The 24,098-nt window shown below is 39.1% G+C and overlaps 3 protein-coding genes across 8 annotated transcripts in view; 1 reads left to right on the forward strand and 2 right to left on the reverse strand.

Moving 5' to 3' along the window:
* The window catches only part of LOC126765217 (protein abrupt-like), a 299,753-nt gene that overhangs the window by 267,036 nt on the left and 8,619 nt on the right, over positions 1-24,098 (forward strand). The gene's annotated exons all lie outside the window — the stretch shown is intronic.
* On the reverse strand, positions 13,762-15,597 carry LOC126765365 (uncharacterized). Its single transcript, XM_050483093.1, has one exon. It carries the CDS (start codon positions 14,325-14,327, stop codon positions 13,806-13,808), a length of 522 nt encoding a protein of 173 aa, XP_050339050.1. The 5' UTR covers positions 14,328-15,597; the 3' UTR covers positions 13,762-13,805.
* Positions 15,720-16,565, reverse strand: LOC126765367 (uncharacterized). Its single transcript, XM_050483095.1, has 2 exons — positions 16,400-16,565; positions 15,720-16,271 (listed from the first exon to the last, which is right to left on the reverse strand). Exons 1-2 carry the CDS (start codon positions 16,491-16,493, stop codon positions 15,859-15,861), a joined length of 507 nt encoding a protein of 168 aa, XP_050339052.1. The 5' UTR covers positions 16,494-16,565; the 3' UTR covers positions 15,720-15,858.

The raw sequence follows: 24,098 nt of genomic DNA on the forward strand, positions 1-24,098 counted from the left end.
GGCGGAGGACCTTCCCGTTACAATTAAAAACTCATATTTGGAGAGGCTTTCTTAGAGGTGTCTAGGAACCTATTTTTGCGAGTACCAATTGAAAAAAAAAAAAAAAAATTTTGAATCACCCTATTGTCCATATCAGATCCATTTAAGACTATAATCCCAGTTGAAATGGTTGATTTTATTGTTCGCTATACTAACCAGAAAGTTCTAAGAGTTTATAAAGACCATAACGCGCAAAATCCTAATTCCAACAGAGCGTGGCGTTCGGTAACTGTGATAGAAATGTATGTGTTCCTTGGGATTCTGATTTGCTCTGGCGTCAATAATTCGAATAAGGATCATACTATCGATATGTGGAAGAATAACTCATATAGTCTTTATCGTGCGGCGATGGGGTTCAACAGATTTCGATCACTTTTGCGTTATATTCCTTTTGATGACAGTTTACAAACCTACGGAAAATTTAACAATCGATGAGCAGCTTTATCCTTATCGTGAGCATACAAAATTTACACAGTACATTCCTACGAAACCCGCTAAATACGACATACAAATTTGGTGGATTTGCGATGCTCAAAACGCATATCCCTTGTCGGGAACTCTTTACACTGGAAAAACTGCAAATGTTCGAGAAAAAAATCAAGGAGAGAGAGTCATAAAAGAACTTGGCGTTGACACAATAGATCAAATGGTGAGCTGATACACCACTCATAGACACACTCAGAGATGGCCTCTTGCAATATTTTTCAATGTCTTAGATATTGCTGCTTACTTGGTTTACCATAAAAATAACAAGATGCTAAAGAAGAGAACTGATCAGCGACGCATTTTTTTGTGTCAGTTGAGTGAGAAACTAGCCAAACCTTCTATTGAAGACTGTTCATCAAACAAGCAAATAATGCGAAATTATTCTACCAAATTCGGGATCGAAAGCGTGCTCGGATTTTCGCTCACCCCTGTCACTGTTGCTGAACAAGAAATTGAACCTCGCGACAGCTTTGGTAGGAAAAAAGTCACTGGTTCTTGTCACGTTTGCTACCAACTGACAATCAAAAGGCGAAGAAAAACTCGAAAATGTTGTACCAATTGCAAAAGGCCTTTATGCGACGAACACTCTATATCGAAAGTAATATGTCCTGATTGAGCTGAATAATTAAAGAAGATTTAATAAATTTATGTTGCCAATTCATGTAATTATTTATTTATTATCCCAAGTTACCTAGTTGAAACATTTATCAGTATTGAATCTCATTTACAGATGATTGCATTGTTTTTCATATAGTGGGTACCCAGGTGCTCCCCGCAAGTTACCTAATTCATAACAAAATTTTTATTTAATTTTGAATACTGGAATAGCTTTGTTGGAAGTTGAAGTTGGAAGTGATAGCTGATGGGCGCTTCCTAATTGACGATGGGTCAATGATATATTTGACACATTCGCTTATTAGGAAATTACTTTATTCTATACATAAGTACTGTTAAGTATTGGTGGCGTTAACTTGCATAAGCGCGAAAAAATTTAATTTTGGTTTGTCTTTTTTATTATGATGATTGATTTAAATTAGTTGTACAATTTATACTAAATTTTGGTGAAACTATTTGGCCAAGAAGAGCGATATAAATAAGTAGTACTGATCTCTTTTTATCTATTGGGCTAATTTCGACAATTGCAATTGCAATGCATGCAAACAAAGTATAATGTTTAGTAATGCATACGGAATATTTGTTAAATTTCATTATGTTTTGAAACATATAAACCTAACAAAGTAAAGTTAGTAGTGAAAGGGTTCTACAAGTATATCGTCAAATTATATAACGCATCAATTTGCAATGTTGTTTAACCTTGCACATTAAAAAATTTCACTTTGAACAAATTATTAAAATTTCATTTCATTGAAGTGAAAGGTATTAGTAGTGAGCATACAAAATGGACAACTGTGTTGTTTTGTGTACATGCCGGCCATTGTTATAGTAGTATGTCGCTGCCTTCTTACAAATACTCGTATTAATGTAGTTAGATTCACGCCGTCATTTACAGTTCACTGTCGGGCTGCCATGTCGAGTCGCTTTCTATGTGTTCAGAGCGTCACTTACCATCGTAAATATAAAGGGAGTAAAATCATGTGCTGAACACATATAGGCGGGGTTATCATCTGATTTGACTTTCGCAAGAGCTGTTAAACAAATTTGTCCTGTGAAGATCTGGGTGATATAGCTTGAATGGTTTAGGAAATATACATATAAATGAAAGCTTTTAGCCTTTCAGAGATGTTCAAACCACAATGCCCCTCCTTAATGAGATGCGTTTTTTCTAAATAGCAGTTTTGTATTTTAAATTGCATCTTAGTTGGATTTTCGACTAATTGCGTTTTGTGGGCGTGGCAGTGGTCCGATTACGCCCATCCTCGAACTCGTGTCTTAACCTTTTCTCAAGTCATAGCTGGCCCGGACAGGCGGATGGACGGGCGGACAAACACTCGGATTTAATCTCATTACATAACACTATATCTAACTTGACTGTTTTTATGTGATACAAACAGCCATTCTACTTTGTAGCAACATAAGAGTAAGAGTGAAACAGACCTATAATCATATAGGATTACGGTAAGACCATCACAGATGGAGAGCACATGTAGAATCTTCTTCTTCTTTGTTGACGTAAACACCGCTTACGCGATTATAGCCGAGTTAACAACAGCGCGCCAGTCGTTTCTTCTTTTCGCTACGTGGCGCCAATTGGATATTCCAAGCGAAGCCAGGTCCTTCTCCACTTGGTCCTTCCAACGGAGTGGAGGTCTTCCTCTTCCTCTGCTTCCCCCGGCGGGTACTGCGTCCAATACTTTCAGAGCTGGAGTGTTTTCATCCATCCGGACAACATGACCTAGCCAGCGTTGCCGCTGTCTTTTAATTCGCTGAACTATATCAATGTCATCGTATATCTCGTACAGCTAATCGTTCCATCGAATGCGATATTCGCCGTGGCCAATGCGCAAAGGACCATAAATCTTTCGCAGAACCCTTCTCTCGAAAACTCGTAACGTCGACTCATCGGTTGCTGTCATCGTCCAAGCCTCTGCACCATATAGCAGGACGGAAATTATGAGCGACTTATAGAGTTTGGCTTTTGTTCGTCGAGAGAGGACTTTACTTTTCAATTGCCTACTCAGTCCGAAGTAACACCTGTTGGCAAGAGTTATCCTGCGTTGGATTTCTAGGCTGACATTGTCGGTGGTGTTAATACTGGTTCCTAAATAGACGAAATTATCTACAACTTGAAAGTTACGACTGTCAACAATGACGTGAGAGCCAAGTCGCGAGGGCGACGACTGTTTGTTTAATGACAGGAGATATTTCGTCTTGACCTCGTTCACTGCCAGACCCATTTGCTTTGCTTCCTTGTCCAGTCTGGAGAAAGCAGAACTAACGGCGCTGGTGTTGAGGCCGATGATATCAATATCATCGGCATACGCCAGCAGCTGTACACTCTTGTAAAAGATTGTACCTGCTTTATAAAGTTTTGCAGCTCGAATTATTTTCGACAGCAGCAGATTGAGGAAGTCGCACGATAAAGAGTCGCCTTGTCTCAAACCTCGTTTGGTCCCGAATGGCTCGGAGAGGTCCTTCCCGATCCTAACGGAGCTTTTCGTGTTGCTCTGCGTCAGTTTACACAGCCGTATTAGTTTTGAGGGGATACCAAATTCAGACATCGCGGCATAAAGGCAGCTCCTTTTCGTGCTGTCGGAAGCAGCTTTGAAATCGACGAAGAGGTGGTGTGTAACGATTCTTCTTTCACGGGTCTTTTCCAAGATTTGGCGCATGGTGAATATCTGGTCGGTTGTTGATTTGCCAGGTCTAAAGCCACACTGATAAGGTCCAATCAGTTTGTTGACGGTGGGCTTTAATCTTTCACACAATACGCTCGCTAGTACCTTATATGCGATGTTGAGGAGGCTAATTCCACGGTAGTTGGCGCAGATTGTGGGGTCTCCTTTTTTTGGGGATTGGGCAGAGCACACTTAAATTCCAATCGTTGGGCATGCTTTCGTCCGACCATATTTTACAAAGAAGCTGATGCATGCTCCTTATCAGTTCTTCGCCGCCGTGTTTGAATAGCTCGGCCGGTAATCCATCGGCCCCCGCCGCTTTGTTGTTCTTCAAACGGGTAATTGCTATTCGAACTTCTTCATGGTCGGGCAATGGAACGTCTGCTCCGTCGTCATCGGTTGGAGAATCGGGTTCGCCTTCTCCTGGCGTTGTGCGTTCACTGCCATTCAGCAGGCTGGAGAAGTGTTCCATCCACAATTTAAGTATGCTCTGGGCATTTGTGCCCAGATCACCTTCGAGGGTTCTACAAGGGTATGCTCCGGTTTTGAAACCTTCTGTAAGCAGCCGCATGTTTTCATAGAATTTTCGAGCATTACCCTGTCGGCCAGCATATCAAGCTCTCCATACTCACGCATTTCGGGCTCTTTCTTTTTCTGCTTGTAAATGCGTCTCGCTTCCCTTTTCAACTCTCGGTATCTATCCCATCCCGTATTGTGGTCAATCGTAACGTTGGTCGATCATAGCGTTGGTAGGCAGTCTGTTTTCTCTCCGCTGCGACACGGCACTCTTCGTCGTACCAGCTGTTCTTTTGCATTTTCCGTAAACCAATGGTTTCGGTTGCATATGTACGTAAGGAGTTTGAGATGCCGTCTCAGAGTTCTCTTATACCGAGTTGTTGAAGGGTGATCTCAGAGAGCAGGAGGGCAAGCCGAGTAGAAAATCGTTAGGCTGTCTGTTGTGATTGCAGCTTCTCGACGTCGAACCTTCCTTGTGTTTGTTGGCTGGCGTTTTTTGCTGCACAGAGGCGGGTGCGACTCTTGGCTGCAACAAGATAGTGGTCCGAGTCGATAGCCAGGTAGCTTGATGTATTTTCTTGTGCTGGAATCTAGTACCACAGATAACCATATTTCGGGCCTCGGCGAAGTCGATCAGCCTCAACCCATTTGGGGATGTTTCGTCGTGGAGGCTGAATTTACCGACCGTAGTGCCAAAGATACCTTCTTTGCCCACCCTGGCGTTAAAGTCGCCAAGCACGATTTTGACATCGTGGCGGGGGCAGCCCTCATAAGTGCGCTCCAAGCACTCATAAAAGGCATCTTTGGTCACATCGTCCTTCTCTTCCGTCGGGGCGTGGGCGCAAATCAGCGATATGTTGAAGAACCTCGCTTTGATGCGGATTGTGGCTAGACGTTCATTCACCGGATTGAATGATAGTACTTGGCGACGGAGTCTCTCTCCCACCACGAATCCCACACAAAACTTGCGCTCCTTTATATGGCCACTGTAGTAAATGCCACAAGGTCCTACTCGTCTCTGTGCTTGTCCCGTCCATCGCATTTCTTGGACGGCGGGTATGTCAGCCTTTATTTTCCAATTAAGGGACCAGACATTCCAGGTGCATGCCTTTAATTTGTAGTCCATATTTCGTTAGCCATGGTCGTCATAAAAAGGGGGGTCTCTCATCCGAGGCTTGTTGCTTCCTTTAATGGGAGGTGTTTTTAATGGAAATCCAGTTAATGGTCCGAAACTAGTACATTTTACCATATCTATGAACATCGATGAAAAACATATGTACATCAATATTAAACAAGATGCAAAAAAGGAAAAAATGTCGAAATATAAGGAGCAGAATTAATCCGTTTCAAAGCACAACAACTCTATATACGGTAACTTATCGCCGTTTCAGTAGTTTTCAACACAATCTTTTTCTGTCAGCTTACATCAGCTGATCTCGCCCTTTTTTACCTTGTTTGAGGAAGTTATGTGGGACATGAACTAGGAAGAATTGAAATAGCTTTAGTGGTGTATGAGATATGGAAGGGCCACGTAAGCTTTTTAGCCATGAATTCGTAATTCGATGTCCTGTGCATTAAAATGTTGAGTCTTAATTTGTGGCTTAGTTGTAGCACTCTATACGTTTTTGCTTAATGGAATTTTGTGGATTTCACCCATCTGCCCCAGGATGCCAAGAAAGATTCCCTCAAGATATTTGAATTTTTTCTCAAGTTACCCCTGGCAAGGACAACTCGTCACTCTATATACATATAATTTTATATACTTCACTATTAGTTTTAAAGAGAGAGATCCATTTTAAGATTCTTTTTCAAATGTTGGCCGCAGCTACGTCTCAGATGGTCCATCCGTTGAGTCTAATTTTTGATGACTCATTCGAGCATTTCGATTGATAACTGGTGAACGATACGCGCGATGTTTTGTTTCAAGGCCTGAATTGAGGAGGGATTGTCCGCATAGACTTTAGACTTTGTATATCTCCACAGAAAAAAGCCTCCTCTCTGAAAAAAAATTTGCTTGAAAACGTCGGATCTTCTTGGAACTTTTCAAGAGCCCATAGAACGAAGCGATGCCGCTTGGAAAGGTCGAGCGGCTTCAGTTGTTTCACAAACTGTATTTCGTACGCTTTCAATTTAAGATCACGTCGTAAAATGCGCCAAGTCGTTCCATAAGTCAGTCCGAGTTCGACACACTCTCATCTACGACTACTAAATATATGAAGATGTACTAAGATTGTCAATGAAAGTAGACGTGTTTCTTAGTGGTCTAGGATATCTTCAAGAATTTGTGGTCTTTTAAAGCGATAGCAAACTTGTTTCTGTTCGAGACATACCGGGAGACTGGAACTGTACCTTTAATTGACCGGATCTATCACAAAATTAGATAAGTACAAAAATTGGTTTATTAGAATTTATTTGGCACTTACCTGCCCCTTTTTTTTGGCAAATTTATATAAAAATTAAATAGGAATTTCCCCACGTAACAGCGAATCAAAACGTGCACTCAATTATTTTTTGCCGTTTTGATTTGGTCAATCAGCTGTTTTTTGTTTCGTTTCTCCTTCTTCTCCTTATTCGTTTTGCTTTGGGTTACGGCATTGCCAGTCAACAAAATACAAGTAAGGTTTGTTAAGGCAAAGGACTGAACGTACCCACTGACAGGTGTTCCCAACTATTTTCTGGCAGAGTTATGGCCTCTGAGAATAGTTTGGGATGTACACCAGAGAATCCTTTTCGGAGGAACTCAAAAATTTTCAGAATAGTGAAAATCCCAATATTTTCTGCAAATTGGGTAAACAAATTAGAGAGCTCGAAAGCATTGTGTCCGACCAGAGACATATAAATCAAGCAATGCGTGATCTAGTGAGCTGCATCACAAGCTTGTATGAAAAGCAAGCAAATCCGTCGAAAAGAGTCATGGTAGGGAAAGCGTCGCAGGTATCCCCTATTCAAAGTAAAAAAAAATGCACCAAAGAGACCACGCGAGATATTGGGATATTTGCAACCAACGAAGAAGCCCAAAAACATAAGCAACAAAGTGCAAGCAACATATAGTGAGGTCACTAAACTCATGCACAAAGACGGTTTGGGAGACAAGACCGCAGGCGAGAAATGGATAGACGTTGTAAGAAAGAAGAAACCGATCGAGAAGAGAATCAGATCGAAACCAGACGCTATTATTTTAACAAAAAAGAAGGGAGCGTCGTATGCCGATATCCTGAAGAAAATAAAATGTGACAGAGGCCTTGAAGAACTGGGTTCAAACGTGAGGTACATTAGAAAAACCCTCAAAGGAGACCTACTAATTGAATTAAAAAATCAAGCAGAAAAGAGAGCCGACACGTTCGAAAGCGCCATAGAGGGAGTTATTGGTGAGATGGTCGTAATACAGCCAAAATCCCATAATATTACCATTATGTGCAAAGACTTGGACGGGATAACCACCCCTGAAGAAATCTGTGAGGCATTACAAAAGGAGTGTTGGATCCAAAACCTGGGGAAGCAATATATAAAAAATCTGCGGAAAACTCGAAGTGGCACTCAAATAGCTCTTATATGCCTACGAGCTGAGGATGCCAAAACTTTACTCAAGTGCGGTAAAGTTAAAATTCGGTGGTCTATCTGTCGCCTCCGGGAATTTTCACCTATTACTCGTTGTTTTAGGTGCTTCCAACTTGGACATATAGCACACAAATGTTGCAGCCCCATTGATAGGTCTTTCTTTTGTACACGTTGCGGAAGCCCAGGTCACGTACAGTCGACGAAATAAGTATAATATGTTATGTATTAATGGAATGAACCTCGAGTATTATTTCCACAATATTTAAAAACAAAAATTAGTACTTACAAATAAAATAATTCAATAATTCAATTCACTTGGAACGAAAAAAGTATAGTGTACAAACAAATATTTCATAATTAATCAAACTTATTCGAAATATTATTAACTTATATGGTTACCGTTAGCCAAAATATGTGTTTATGCGCCTCGGCATGGATTCAATTAGAGAGCGAAGGGTGGAAGACGGTATTTTCTTCCATTCGGCTTCAATGCACTTCCTTAGGTCTCTAACAGTATCAAATTGTCGACGGACCGGAATAAACTTGCTGCAAAAGTATTCCCCAGAGATTTTCCATGGGATTTAAATCGGAACTTATGGCGGACCAGTCCAATAATGCTATATTTCTTTCCATAAAGAAACGTTTTGTTGCAGCTTAATTGTATATCGCGGCGTTATCTTGCTGAAAAATCCATGGCTCCTCACAAAATCGTTCCGAAAACTCTATTAAGACGTTGTCTATTAGTTCGATATAACTCATAGCATTCATTTTATGTGTTACAAAACAAATTGGGGTTGCTCCATTGTATCCGAAAGCCCCCCATACCATTAGAGATCCTCCCTGGAAATTTCTCGAATGCCTTGTTTCTATTGGTCGTCGAATATCTCTCCAATATTTGTCATTGCCGTCAGGTCCATCTAAATTAAATTTTTTCTCATCACTAAAAACCACTTTTTCCACTCTTCGTTCCACAATTAATGCCTTTGGGAATATTGCATCCTTGCAGTTTGGTGCCGAGGTAGCAACTTAGGCTGAGGCGATCGTTTGGCATACTGGATGTTTATATTCTCTTTTAAAATCTGCTGAACTCGACGGGTGGACACTTCAAGATTTAGTTGAAGCCTCATTTTTGTTGGGGAAAGGTTTTTACGGACTGCCAAACGCTTTATTTGCCGTTTCGACCGTTCATCAACCATTGGAGGACGTCCACTTCCTTTCGTTGTACTATAAATTTCGGGATTTTTTAAAAAGGAACATATTGTTTTCTTATTGCGAATTAATTTTTGCCTTATTGTAGCTCCACATTTAGGCATTGAATTTTAGTACGCTCAACAATCGATAAATGGGTTCTGCGAGGCATTTCAAAATTAGTTACTAAATTAAGCTCGTTAGGATGGATAAATGTTTTTTAATAGTTTATTTAAAACAAACTCACTTTAAAAATCCTTAAAAATACAGAATAAATTTAACGTCTTGCCAATACGGAATACTTTTCCTTATTGTACGCTATAATTATTTCGCTCTGAATGTACAAGTGCGCAAATTAAACAGAAAGTAACGGTACTACAAAAGTACCGGTGCCACAAATAAGTACTGGTCAACAATGAACAAATAGGTCGCAATTGCTTACAAGCATTAATTTTCAAAAAACGCATGTGTACTTAGATAAATTCTCTTTTTTAGTTTGTACACTATACTTATTTTGTGGACTGTAGCAAAGTCATGAACAAATTCCCCAAGTTGTATGCTCTGCAAAGGGGAGCACTTCGTTCTAAGTACGGTTTGTCCTAAATACGCAGATATGTTGAAGTCAACGAAATAATGAAGATATTACAACTAAATCTCAACCATTGCGCTGCAGCACAAGACCTTCTAAAACAGACAGTGCTAGAAGAAAACATAGATGTCGCCCTATTATGCGAACAATATTCTCAACGTTCGGAAAGCACTTGGAATAAAGATATAAGTGGCAAGGCGGCAATATGGGCCTGCAAAGGTCAAGCCTTCACATCACGTTCCAACGAAACCCATAACGGCTTTACATGGGCGAATATACAAGGAATATTTTTTGTAAGCTGCTATGCTCGTCCTAGTGCAACAATCAGCGAATTTGAAGACTTTCTCCTGGAGCTATTTCTAGAAATCAGAAGCAAATCGCCAATAATAATAGCGGGAGGTTTTAACGCATGGTCTACTGCATGGGGTAGCAGAATTACTAATCATCGTGGTCGCCTCATTCTGGAATTTTTGAGTCAAACAAACCTTACGATTCTAAACAGTGGCACACAAAATACCTTTCAAAAGGGAAATAAAGGTTCAATAATAGATTTAATGTTTGCTAACGATGCGCTTAGCAGGCATACTAAGTGGAAGGTGTCAGAAATGTACACAAATAGCGACCATATGGCTATAATTGCTGAAGTTCGTTCTCCCAAGAAACGGAACACTGTCCGAGATATACCTCTCGAAAACGAAGTTGGCGGCAAAAGGAATTTGATACTGACGTTTTTGAGATTGTCTGGAGTATGGAAAATGCATCAGGCGAGAACGCAGCCCATTTAGTATCCGCTGTGCGGAAGTAACTAGTTACAGCATGCGATGCAACTATGCGCAGGACGAGATGCTATAACAATCGTAAGCCGGAACGACGAAGTTGCCAAGCTGAGGGAGCTCTGTCGCGCACAGCGAAACCAGGGAGGGGAAAACGAAATTCGCCTCAGAGAAGCATTTAAATGCCAAAGAAAGCTCCTGAAGTCAGCCATTATCCGTAGTAAGAGATCCTGTTTCGAAAAGCTTTGTGAAGAAGCCAACATAGACCCCTGGGGAACGGCATACACAATTTGTATGTCAAAGTTCAAAAGTCGCAGCAACCCAAGAATGCATTATTTATGAAAAATGTTGTCGAAACTTTATTCCCAACACATGCCTCCATTTCCTATATTAGACGAAACGAAGCTACGGAGCCACCCCTATTAGTCACAGAAGACGAACTATTGGCTATTGCGAAAAAAATCAAAAACTCCAAAGCGCCTGGAATAGATGGTAGACCGAATAGAGCCCTTAAAGAAGCCATAACTCTAAGGCCCAGTTTATTTGTTAACATGAACAATGCGTGTATATCAGAAGAGGTATTCCCCGATCCGTGGAAGATACAGCGTCTGGTTCTACTGCCAAAGCCAAAAAAGCCACCAGAAAAACCTTCATTTTATCGACCGCTTTGCATGCTCGACACAATAGGGAAAGTGTACGAAAGCATTGTAAGAAACCGCTTGGAGATAGCAATCCAAAAAGCCGGCGGATTATCAGAGAGACAATACGGCTTTATTAAAAAGAGGTCCACTATTGACGCACTAAGAGAAGTAGTCGACACTGCGAAATGTGCAATAAGTGGAAAAAGATGGAAAAGTGGTACAAAAAAATACTGCGCGCTAATAACCCTGGATGTAAAGAACGCGTTCAACTCCGCAAAATGGGCAAATATAATAAAAGCTCCACACGATATACACGCTCCTCATTATCTGATAAATATTATAATGAGTTATTTTCAAAATAGGAGATCTCTATTCGAGACGGACGAGGGCACACAGAGCTACACTATCTCCAGTGGAGTACCGCAAGGCTCGGTTTTAGGCCCGCTGCTATGGAACCTGATGTACGACGAGGTGTTAAGAATACCGCAACCAAAAAATGTGAAAACAATCGCATATGCGGATGACCTCATAGTGGTAGCTGTAGCTAAACATCTGGATGACTTCCGGATCAAATGCAATGACAGCATAAATGGTTTGCGCCGATGGTTTGCTACCATGAGTCTAGAGCTGGCTGAGCAGAAAACAGAAGTCCTGCTCATAAGCTCCAGGAAAATTGAGAAGAAAATATCGCTCACCATAGGAGAATGTGAGATTACTTCACAGCCGCAGTTGAAGTACCTTGGGGTAATACTGGATTCACGACTCAAATTCAAGGAACATTTGGAAAATGCGACGCGTAAAGCAAATAAAATATATAATGCGTTATCTAGAATGATGGCAAATAAAGGCTGTGTGCGTTACAGCCGACGATGTTTAATAGCTTAGGTAATAAGTTCAGTTATACTGTATGCGGTCCCAATATGGATACAGGCGCTAGAAATAAAATCATATGCTAGTCCAATTAACACAGTGCATAGGCTTTCAGCAATACGCGTGATAAGTGCTTTCCGAACCATTTCAAATGACGCTGCTGAGGTATTAGCTAGTATGACGCCGATTGACATCCAGGGAGACGAATTCGCGCGAATATGTAACTTGTCAGAGACGTCTACCACAGCAAAAAGAGGAGAGAGAATTAGAAGCATTGAAATGTGGCAGCAACGGAGGCAAACTTCATGCAGAGGACGGTGGTCCTACCGACTGATTCCGGACATACATTCGTGGATAGGTAGACAATATGGGGACCTTGACTACCACCCTACCCAAATACTCAGTGGGCATGGTTGCTTCAGAAGCTACCTATTCAAATATCGTCGTGACTTTAGTCCATACTGTCCGACGTGTACAGAGGGTATAGAAGACTCTGAACACGTTTTCTTTTATTGCCCTCGGTTTCCAAGTATTAGGGAAAAGTTGAAAACCACCCTTGGAGATAGTTTCACGGTGCAAAATTTGACTGCACTTATGTGCGAGTCCTCTGTAAAGGGGAAAGCTGTTAGCGTAGCGGCAAATCTAATTATGACAAAATTGAGACATTTAGAACAGATTAGGCGTCAGTCAGTCCGTGCAATAGAGGAGACTTAAACGACTTCTTCTCTCCCATGAAGTAATACTTTATCCAGTGTTCCCGTGGGAGAGACATAAGGTGGGAGTAGGTTAGGTTTAGCGGATTAAAGTCCCGCTCTCCGGCTTTCGATGCTTCCTCCTACTATGAAAAAAAGAAAACTACTACATATATTTGCTTTACTGAGTGCTGGACGTGATCTATTCGGTCGAGTATTATTCAATAATGAACGTTAGGTCTCAAGATGGGTGACGGTGTTGTGAATAGTATGCTCAGCATGCCAATTATGTTGGCCATAAATTGAAGAAAGCGTGCGAACCACATTCTTTACAGAATGTAAATTTTCGGTGTAAGTCTTTCCATGTTGAATTGCCAAACAATACTGAACAAAAATAACATGACAGCTTTAGACGACCCAGGCGTAATCTGTCGAAAACTGGCTATTGAAAAAAATACCTCTACTTGGATCACTAGTTAAATTTGTACCTTGTTTCAATTTTCACAAAAATGGCAGTGAAGCTTTGTAATGGAAAAGTGATCAATACGTGATTTTGCAATTCAATACGTGTAGTTATATTTTGTTGAATAATTTGTTTGTACATGGTATGTTAAGATTTTTTTTTTCTTTATTGAAGTTATCCTTCTTATGCGAGTTCGGAAAAGGTTGCGTTAAATGTTTAACGCTTACATATTTACGCTAGCTTGTCGGCGAAGATGTTCGAGCAGCTAGGGAAGCGGTGACAATCGGCGATCGTTTGTTAGTTTCTTTCGGCACAGCTCGGATTTTCTACCAGCAACACAATGTTGTGACGCTTTGTCGTCGTGTCAGTGCTTCGACACATTGACTCTTTGACAAAGCGTGAGTTTCGGCCATGCGAAAGATGAGTGCGACACTTGTTATTATGAATGTATGTACATATGTATGTATGTATGTGGCTCGCATACATACATACAACTGTGCCAAAGAAATAATACAGTTGATCTCCTTTTTGCACTGTTATGTATGAATCTATCTATTTGTACAGTGAGAACTTACACAATTAAAACATTGTAGATTTTCATGGTATTATTTACATACATATGTATTACTTTTAAAAGGAACAAACAAAAAGTATTCTGGGAATGTTAACAAAATGGATATAATATAAAATATGTTTAAGATTTAAAAAAATCAGTAATTAATCGTTGCGTCTTCTTTGCTTTTACTTCTTCATACAGCTCACGGTAGCATTTTACTGCTTCATTTAATTGGCGCTGGAATCTTGCAGACCGTTCCGTGTTTGGGTCCAAGTTGAGTAAATGATTTTCTATTTCCATCGCTATGTTTAACCCATTTTGGATCAAAGATGCACAAAGATCAGCAGCGCTCGACTGTTCTTCCCTGTCCTCCTCATTCTCTTTGTTGTCATTACAATCGCTTTCTATAAAATTTTGCAAAATCTCATCATCGAAAATAACAACATTTTTGAAAAGTTCATTAATATCTTCAATAGTTATATCGTAGAATCCTTCTCCTTCGATCGTGTGGGAAACTTGGAAAATATCGGCGTATTCAGATAATGTCTCATTCTCAGTATGCATTACCGCTACATCCGTCCACAGGTTTTCCAGTACAGTTTCTCTGCTGTCTATGCAGCTTTTTATATCGAACGCTTTCCACGCAGATATTACATTCATTTCATTATTTGTTTCAATTTCTTTTATTATGTGTTGAAAAGAATGCTTCACATAATAACGTTTAAAAGTAGCAATAATGCCCTGATCGAGTGGTTGTACATATTAGCGACGTCGTATTAGGAGGTAGAAACATTATCTTCACGTTTTTATGAGAAATGTCTGGATGACTAGGAGCGTTGTCTATGACTAGTAAAACTGTGAAATCAAGTTGTTTTGAACGGAGATACTCTCGGACTTCACGTACAAAATGTTGTAAGAACTAGTCCTTGAAAAGTAAAGCTGTGACCCAAGCCTTTTTATTCGCCATCCAATGGACCGGAAGCTTGGTTTTTTTTTTAAGTTTTGTCGATACCTGAGGAACGAATTAGCGAGTTAAAATACATATCAGTGTTTATAACAAAATATTCTAACTGACCTTTTAAGGCCCTAGGGTTAAGATTTTTGTTAATAAGAAGAGGTTTCAACATTTTGTCTCCTGATGTATTGCTAAACAACAACAACGTGATACGCTCCTTTGCTACTTTAAAACCTTCACACACTTGTTTTGCTTTGCCAAACAAGTCCGACTAGGCGCTTTTTTTTTTCAAAAGAGTGCCGTCTCATCCGCATTGGATACTTGATGAGCCTCATAACCTCCCAACGTTATTGCTTCTAAGAACTCTTTAGGAAATGCTCTTACCGCATGTTCATCAGCTGAGGCTCCTTCTCCTGTAACTTTTTCATTGTGTAGTGAATTTCTCTTCAGGAGGTTTCGTAACCAGCCATTACTGGCATTAAAATGGGATCGCTCGCTATTTATTGATGTGGAAGGTTCTTCATTTTTAATTGTTACCTAAAATTGTTGCATCTTTGCTTTTATAGATCTTGTATCGATAGGCATCCTCTTTACTGCATGGTCTTCAATCCAACATAAAAGGGCACGTTCTGCTTTCAAAACTGCAACATCGCGAACATAAAACCCACGTAAAAAGCACCCAGCACAGGCGGCTGAAACCACCTTTCTTATCGTTCTTTCGTTTTTCCTTATGGTACGAATTGTTGCTTTATGTATATTTGTACGCTTTGAGATTGTTGCAATCTTTTCCCCGCTTTTAATTCATCTAAAATTTTAATTTTTTCCTTTAAATTTAATTTTGTTCGCTTGGACGCCATGTCGCTGTGTTTTCTTATGACATTTCTTTGTTTACCTTTTTTATCAATTCTTTACTTTGACATCCAATAAGAGCCGTATATTTTTAAGTACGTAAAATTGAGAGTTGCATTTGCTTGAATAATGAATCTTTATACATTATATTCGAATAGATTCAGAATTTTAATTTTATTGCAAAAATAGTATATACCTAAAATGAAAAACCCGTGCAAAAAAAGTAAAACCATGTAAAAGGGGTAACTAGGAGGTACACAAAATCACCTTCCAAAAAAAAAGGTGCGTGGAGTCCCTACGCGTGGATGAAGTTATACTTCTTAGTGATATTCCAAGAAATGCATATCATTTTGTATGAAAGAAAACTAGAAAACTTAAATTCACATTTTATAAATTTATTATGCACATAAAATGAAGAATAAAGCAAAGCCTAAATGAAGGAACTTTGACTAGAAAAGTAGTTCTGTCTCTTCGTTGCGGAAGAGAATATGCAGCGTAATCATCTCTCTTTTGTAATCCATCAACACGCGTTGAAGTCCCCGCAGTTATCGGTGAATTGACGACCGTTGATTCATCAGTAGTTATAGATGCTCCCGCAGAGATTGATGGAACAGCAAACGTTGAATCTTTTTTACGCGCTCTCTGATATTCCGTACCTGTTTTCCTCTTCTTCGTTTGACTGCCAGCTATCATTTCCAATTTCTCCTTTTCCCGCTCTGCTTTCTTTCGTGCTCGGTATTCACGATAATATTGTGCTGTTTTCCCTCCTCTTGGAACACGGGCTACACTGTCTTTTTCCTCTGTAAAATCAATTTAAAATCAAAACATTAAAATTTTTGCAAATCCAATTGATATTAGTTTCAAGGCACAAGTTTAATATACAAGGTGCATCTATTACGGACAATTGAAATATTCAAGAGAAACTTACCATCACATAACCTGGAATCCACTGTGTTATGCGTATTATCACTGTCATTTATTTTATCAACACTGATCGGAGGTCCAGCCAATTTGGCTGCCATATTGTCTTGTGAAGATCAGGTAGGTCGGAATTCGCCTCGCAATTTTAACATTTTTTACAATTCTCTTACATATTCTAACCGAGAATATGAAGAGACAGAAATATATGTATTTATAAAATAATTTCTTTGATATTCCATAGGATGGAAATATGTATGTAGATTTTTTTTTTTTATTTTTGATTTATTATTTTTCAAATTATTTAATGCTAATTTGATATTATTTTATAATAACTCATTTTAAATATATAAAAGATTTACCTAAACATTATGATGATATTTTCATGATTCATACGCAATGTACGAATGTAAGCAATTTCGTTTTGCCGTCGGCATTTCAATTTCTCATGCTTCAATTTTTGCTTTCAACCAAGAAATCGCAATATATGCCTTTGCATTTTGCCGTCGGCATTTCCATATTGACATGCAAAAGTAATTATGTATTTCATTGTTTCGTTTTGGCCCAATTTTGTATATTAAGACAAGTGTCAATAATTGCGCCAAAATCAAATAAATATTTACATATTAAGTAAAAATCTTCTTCTTACATGTTCTTTGTATATATCACATGTAAATAAGTATTGAGCTTTCTCCTACTAATATATTGGGTGACAAGTGTCGATAATTGCGCCAAAATCAAATATATTATATATTCATATGTAAACATGTTTTAAACTTTACATAAAATTGAAGTGTCAATAATTGCGCCAATTTTCATAAAGTTGGAAATTTTGCACGAATAAGACGTGTGCGGGTTAAGTCGTGAATTTTACTTAGATTAATTAATTTGAAAGTGCCGAAAAATACGAAACGAAATTTCAATAAATTTAAATAAATTTAAGTAAATTTACATGTATTTTCATTTATATTTAATTGTCAATAAATTTTTAAAAATTATTTGCCCTAGTTGTCCATTTTTTATTTTCTCACACATTTCAGCCGATTTTTGTATAGAAATTTGACCGGCGTAGAAGCAAAATGCGAAACAATCATACATATGTACATATATTATGTTGTTTGCACATTTGTCTGTATGTTTGCGAATGCAAATGTTCTACAAAAGCATATTTCTATACTTAAACAAAATTATTAGAACCATCGTATGTTTCTTACATGCATAACCAAACCATACTTAAGTCAGCGCAACCTAAGCGTCAATGGTGGTGTTGGTGGTAAGCGCTTGGAAAGTCAAGATGCTACCACAGGTTCAAATCTCGACAGAATAAATTTTTAATTTTTTTGTATAGTATACGATGTTAAAAGGCATACATCTTCTATCCTATCTTGTGTATCTGCACATGCTCATATGAGTGTATGAATACGCATGTGCGCGTTCAGAAATTGAAATCATATTTTCATCACTTATCAATATACTTATTACATGTGCGCGCATTGACTTGCATGTTCATACAATCATATATACTTATATGTACATATATTTGCATACATTGCCGAATAATGCACAAGCATACAAACATATACATATATGCGTACACATATGAATATGTCACCAACAAAAAATTGATCTTCACAAGTCAATATGGCAGCCAAATTGGCGAAGAACAAGTGTAGTAAATTGTACAACAACAACGATTTCATTCATAAATGCAGGCGCAAATTCCACAAGCGACCTCGCTTCATTCATAAAAACAGACGCCGTAACATCTCCCCGAGCAACCCTTTGTCGACAAGTGTCTTTTCTCGACGAAGGCGGGCGACTTTATATCACATATAGTATTTCAGCACCTCTCATATATTCATATCTTATTGAAAATGAAAGAGCGTATTCTACTCTTAACTATCTTGGTGCCTAAAATGATAAAATCGGGTAAAAGATTGACCTAACCCAACCGGCTGAATGTGAAGAATCTTGGGGCATGCCAGTAGTAAGATATCTTTCTTAAACTTGGTAAGCACGTTCCATTAACCAAAAACCTATAAAGTACCAAATCTTAGTACTAAATTAGGATATCCACCTCTGTACCTTGGCACAGAGGATCGTAGCAGCAACCCCATAAACGATACTGTTAAAAACTACTGTAATGAACTGAACTGTAATTTGCGGATAATCGCAGTAGCAAGGAGCACCTGTGGGTAAATATTTTTGAAAAAGTAGGCGTGGCTTCGCCCTTCAATACTTTTTATTTACATATCACCTCCACACCGCGTATATCAGCTAATATGTGAGTTATCCTAATAAAATTGGGACAGCGTGGTTTTCTAATAAGAATTATTAAAACCGGGTGAAAACTCGTCATAGAACCTATATAACTAGCAAGCCTTATGTAGCAGAAAGTATTACCCGTGCTTTAATCCCTGAAATTTGCTAGAGTATGAAATGTTGGGCAATAGAAAAACTTAGCCCTTCCTTACTTGTTGTTTTTGTTTTTTTCGGAGGGAAATCTTCTAAAATCTTCTGCCGATGTGGAAAGACGGTATTTACGATTTATAGTGCTCTCGAAATGTACACCATTTACGGTACTACGTCCAGTTACTATTATCTAACTTTACTGGACTTGCGGAAAAGTACGCCTACGTACGAAACCCTTAACTCCTCCTGCTCATGCGGGTATTTGAACTTGTGAGGCCGTCGGTAAGCCTTACTTCACAGGACCCAGCTGGGCAAGAATGCCTCTTTACAAACTTCCTGGGGAACTATTCAGCTCCTCCTAAGTTTCTCCGCTGCCGTACTTTTATCCTGAGTTCTTGGATCGCTATTACGGTATACTCTTTCATTTTAGCCCATGCAAAGTTTTATTGCAGAATGTGACTCATAACGTTGTCGGGCATCATCCTTTAGTTTGTTATTCGTTCCATGGTAGTTCTCTCCACTACATATCTCGAACAGGAAAAAAAGATCTGCTCCGCAATTCCATCAGCACTGCTACAGAAAGAAGGTTTTGTGGCGTCATCGTGGCCGAATCTGTGGAGGTACTACCTGAAACCGTCGAGAATTGCGTCAGATAAAAGTCTGGCCCCCCGTGTTTTGTCTCAATCCATTCTGCTACGTTCTTTATCAGCCTACGCGTCCATCTTCTTCTGTCTGGCACATCCTATTACATTTGCCACTCTTCAATGTTCGCCTGTCTCACCTTTTTCGGTCGTCAGCCGTTAGAGGCCTATTCATAGCTTTAGATTTTGCTAGACTCTACTTAGCTCTGAGGCCATTATATCCGGCGGCACAAGACCAGATATGATACTTGGCGCTTCATGTGAGACCGTTCTGAACGCACAAGCCACTCTAGTGTCACATGACCTGGACACTGCCTTTGTCTTATTTATATTTGTTTTTTGACGCAGTGTTGTCCCGCGTACATCAGTGTTGACTGGCTGACTTGTGTTCTCCAAAATTGGTTGGGGCCACCAATGTTAGCCATTATTCATGAGAAAGCTCCTGTCACTGTAGATGTCGTACCACCTTTTCAACATGCGCTTTGAAATTGAACATCGTATCAATCATAACGCCAAGGTACCGTTGTAATGTTGTATGCGTCGATGTTTTACATGACCGTTTCTAGTTTTTTTGCTGCGCATGATTAGCACCGCTACGGTCTTTTCTCCTGCATGCTGCATCTTAGTTTCCGTAAGCTTTGTTGTCATAGCATAGCCTTTTTGCAACGGTAGACGTAACACCCCATCGTATAGTGATAACAGTCTGTCAGACAGATAGCTATAAATTATCCTCCCTCATGATATGTGGCCAGGATGTAGAATTTAAAGCATTTTCCACGCTTATTGTGACAACTGCTCTATATTTTTTTATCGCCATGCATCCATTTGGTTCTCTCTTTGGACTTGGCAGCAATGTCAGTAAATTTTCCGACTGCGTCTATGGTGGACTTCAAACAAGTCCACCTCCCATCTAGGTGACGTTCCTGACGTGTGCAAATCAGCGACTCTAATATTTATCCATTAAAACGATCATACAAAGTGGTAGATACGTTCTTGGCTCACCCGCTGGTTTTTTGGTTTTTGAAGGAGAACCAGGCGGTGCTTTTCCATACCCTCGGCGAATTGTAATAACCCAAAAGGAAATCGAAACGACCAGCTGTCTACTTAACAGAAGACTTATCTATGTAACAAAATATTCTTTTACACTATGAGTTGAAGTCGGTATGTATTTAAAAAATAATTGAAACATTGAAACTAGCAGAGTTGAAATCCGGGTGACTGTCTGTCAGTCGGTCCGCGCTAACTGTAAAAAAATATGAGTTCATATGTATATGGACGTAATCTGACCACAACCACGCCCACAAAATGCCATTAACAGAAAACGTACGAAGTCTAGAACTTAGCACTGAACTAAGATATAAAACTCTAATTTGACGCAGGAGATCGCAATAGCAAGAGTCATCTGTGGGCAAAAAAAAATTTTACAGGGTCCGGCAATCGAAGTGTAACCAACTTCAGACCGTTCGCGCAGCTGTCGCACAGGAATCAGCTGTTTATAAATTTGCTGAATAACAGTTCGGAGTATTGTCCACAAGTGTACAAAAGCGTTTTGCCGAAAGTGAATGCAAAAAAAGTGATCGGCAATGGAATTCAAACGTAATAGTGTGATTGCTTTATATTTAGCCAGCAACTGTTCGTGAGCTCAAACACCTTAATGTGAATAAAGTTTTTGTTTTTCGCACCATCACTCGTTGCAATGCTACTGGTAGCATCGCAAAATGCCATGGAGGTGGTCATCAAAAGACTTTAACGTCACGTGAGATGGTTCGGAAAGTGAAGAAGCGATTTGAGCGAAAGAACTGAAAATATCCGACCGCAGCATCCGACGCACATTGAAAAATGAGCTTAAGGTCAAGCCTTAAAAGTTCCAAAAGGCCCATGATCTTACACTAAAGCAGCAACAAGTAAGGCTTGAGAGAGCGAAGCAGTTGCTTCGCTTGACCGACCGTTCATACGAGAATCTAAGTCATCGGTTGGCCACCAAGAGGCAGCACCCGCCACAAATAATGGTTTGGGCCGCTGTCACCACAGATGGGCGCTCTCCAATTGTTTTCATCGAGCCTGGCGTCAAAGTAAATGCGACATATTGTCGGGAAAGTGTTCTGGAGGCTGCTTTGAAGCCGTGGGCAAACAAACATTTCAGTCGCAAACCATGGACGTTTCAATAAGACTCAGCACCGTCTCACAAAGCGCCAGTGAACCAAGAATGGCTGAAAAACAACGTTCCGAACTTCATTACGACCACACAATGGCTCTCGAATTCACCAGATGCGAATCCAATGGATTATTCTCTCTGGGCCATTTTGGAGAGCAAGGTCCGAGGTAAAAAATACACCAGTCTCGAGATGCTGACAAAAGCCATTGTCCGTGAGTGGGCTAAAATACCGGCAAGTCACATTCGGGCAGCTTGCGATTCGGTTTTTGACCGTCTCAAGGCCATAGTAAAGTGAATTAATCCTGAATTTATCATTATTTTCACACATTTTTTACTTTAAAATAAATAAAAATTATTTTCCAAACCGAATTTATGGCTTTTTTAAGTGGTTACACTTCGAATGCCGGACCCTGTAAAAAGTGGGCTTGGGCGCGGCCCCAATAAGTTAAATGTATATATTTCCACTAAAACTACAACAACCAAATACGCTCAGCGCAAATATTATAACAATAGATGAAATCGGATGGTAACCCCGCTCACTCCCAATATAACGGTACTTAAAAACTACAAAAGTGCGATAAATCAGTAACTAAATATGCCATAGAAATTTAATTTTATACCCAATATGACATGAGAATCGTTTAAAAATTTTCACTTTCCAGTATACAAATCAATAATGATTGAATATATTATATAAAATAAAAATTTGCCCGAATATGTGAGGGCCTATATGACTAAAAATTGAGTAAATCGAAAGAAAACTGGTCATTCCCCTAGGTACTGAATAAGTGAACCCAGTGCTTATAATTGACGTTTCACCGAAAATATCGGTCAATCCAGTATTCCAGTATACAAATCAATAATGATTGAATATATTATATAAAATAAAAATTTGCCCGAATATGTGAGGGCCTATATGACTAAAAACTGAGTAAATCGAAAGAAAACTGGTCATTCCCCTAGGTACTGAATAAGTGAACCCAGTGCTTATAATTGACGTTTCACCGAAAATATCGGTCAATGTGTGAGATATATGTACATATATTTGAAATTCAGAAATTATTCTTCCTTTCTAAAAGTATGTCTGTGTGCTACAAATCAGTTGAATAAGGCCATTACTTATGTTCATTACTCCCGTAGCTCCTATATACCTAATATAAAGATTTTCGAACTTCCGGGTGATATTATAACACCAATATCGTCCAGTATGTGAGTTATCTTAATAAAATTGAGAGAGCGTGTTTTTCCTATAACGGTGCACATTTGTATTTAGCATGAATAGAATTGGGTGAAAATTCCAAAACCTTATATAACTAACAAGCGTTATGTTTCTGAAATTATTACCGGGTGGTTGATCTTTGTAAGTAGCAATAGTATTAAATATTCGGTTACACCCGAACTTAGCCATTCCGTACTAGTTAATTATATACTCTTTTGCAATAAAATCAAAATTCCATACGTAAATACTAGTTTGAAAATGACGACGGAAGTAGAAAGTTATTTCCTCAATGCATTGCGGCCTGAAGGATTGAAGCAGCGATTGCATCAATTATCGATTTAATGGACTGCTTCAGTTCAGTCAGATTTCCGGGTTTTGTTTTGTACACTTGCTTGACATAACCCCATAAAAAATCTGGCGCAGTCAGGTCAGGTGAACTTGGGGGCCAGTGGAAAGTGGAGTTTCTTGATATTAATTTGTTTTAAAATTTTCGTTGGAGCTCCACAGTAACCACTAACTTTAACCAAAAGCTATTGAAAGGGAGATATCTCCTTTCTTCAAAGAAATATGGCTAAACAATACACCTGGATGACATTGCGCACCACACGCGTTCTGGTGAAGCTCCGTCTCGTGGATTATTTCTGAATTTTATTCACTCCATATGCATCAATTTTGCAAGCCGAATTCCTTTCGGATGGAAGCACGGGCTGCAAAGTAGTATATAAACCCTCTTTACGGTATTTTAAGAATTTATTAAAAAAAAAAATAATAAACTGCCAAATACAAAAAAAAACAAGTCGATTACGTACACAAAAAAAGTTATTTATGTTTGTTTTTCTAGCAGGAATCGTGTGCTTCCCTGTATGTCTTACAGATTGAGCTATATTCGGTACCTGGGCGCGTCGAGGTAAGGGTTTTCACATAAATGTGGGCGGCTGTCGGATTTAAATTTGTACATTGATTAATCACATTTTAAGTAGTTTTTAACAGACAACGTGTTGTTACCCGATGTCAGAATCTTTTACAGTGTAAGTAAGAGCGCTTAAAGGATTTTTCCTGTCCGAATTTGGTTATGATAACTTGCACAGCTTAAGAGATATGTATATTTTTAGTACATGGGTGCCTCTTGCTACTGCATCCCTTGACCAAATAACAGTTTTATGTCCCTCTTTAGTGTTTTAATCGAAGATTGGATATAAATTCATTTGGAATATACACCTAATTCTGTTTTACACGAATTATTTTTACACGAATTTGAAATAACACGAGTAAATACGAAAAA

Source organism: Bactrocera neohumeralis, unplaced genomic scaffold (genome assembly GCF_024586455.1).
Source record: "Bactrocera neohumeralis isolate Rockhampton unplaced genomic scaffold, APGP_CSIRO_Bneo_wtdbg2-racon-allhic-juicebox.fasta_v2 cluster10, whole genome shotgun sequence".
Lineage (NCBI taxonomy): Eukaryota > Metazoa > Arthropoda > Insecta > Diptera > Tephritidae > Bactrocera > Bactrocera neohumeralis.

Excerpts from the sequence above, each read along its gene's own strand:
- LOC126765367 (XM_050483095.1), bottom strand. The coding sequence starts at position 16,493 with ATGGCAGCCAAATTGGCTGGACCTCCGATCAGTGTTGATAAAATAAAT. Across the intron at positions 16,272-16,399 it reads GGATTCCAGGTTATGTGATG|AGGAAAAAGACAGTGTAGCC; the intron begins GTAAGTTTCTCT and ends TTGATTTTACAG.
- LOC126765365 (XM_050483093.1), bottom strand. The coding sequence starts at position 14,327 with ATGAATGTAATATCTGCGTGGAAAGCGTTCGATATAAAAAGCTGCATA.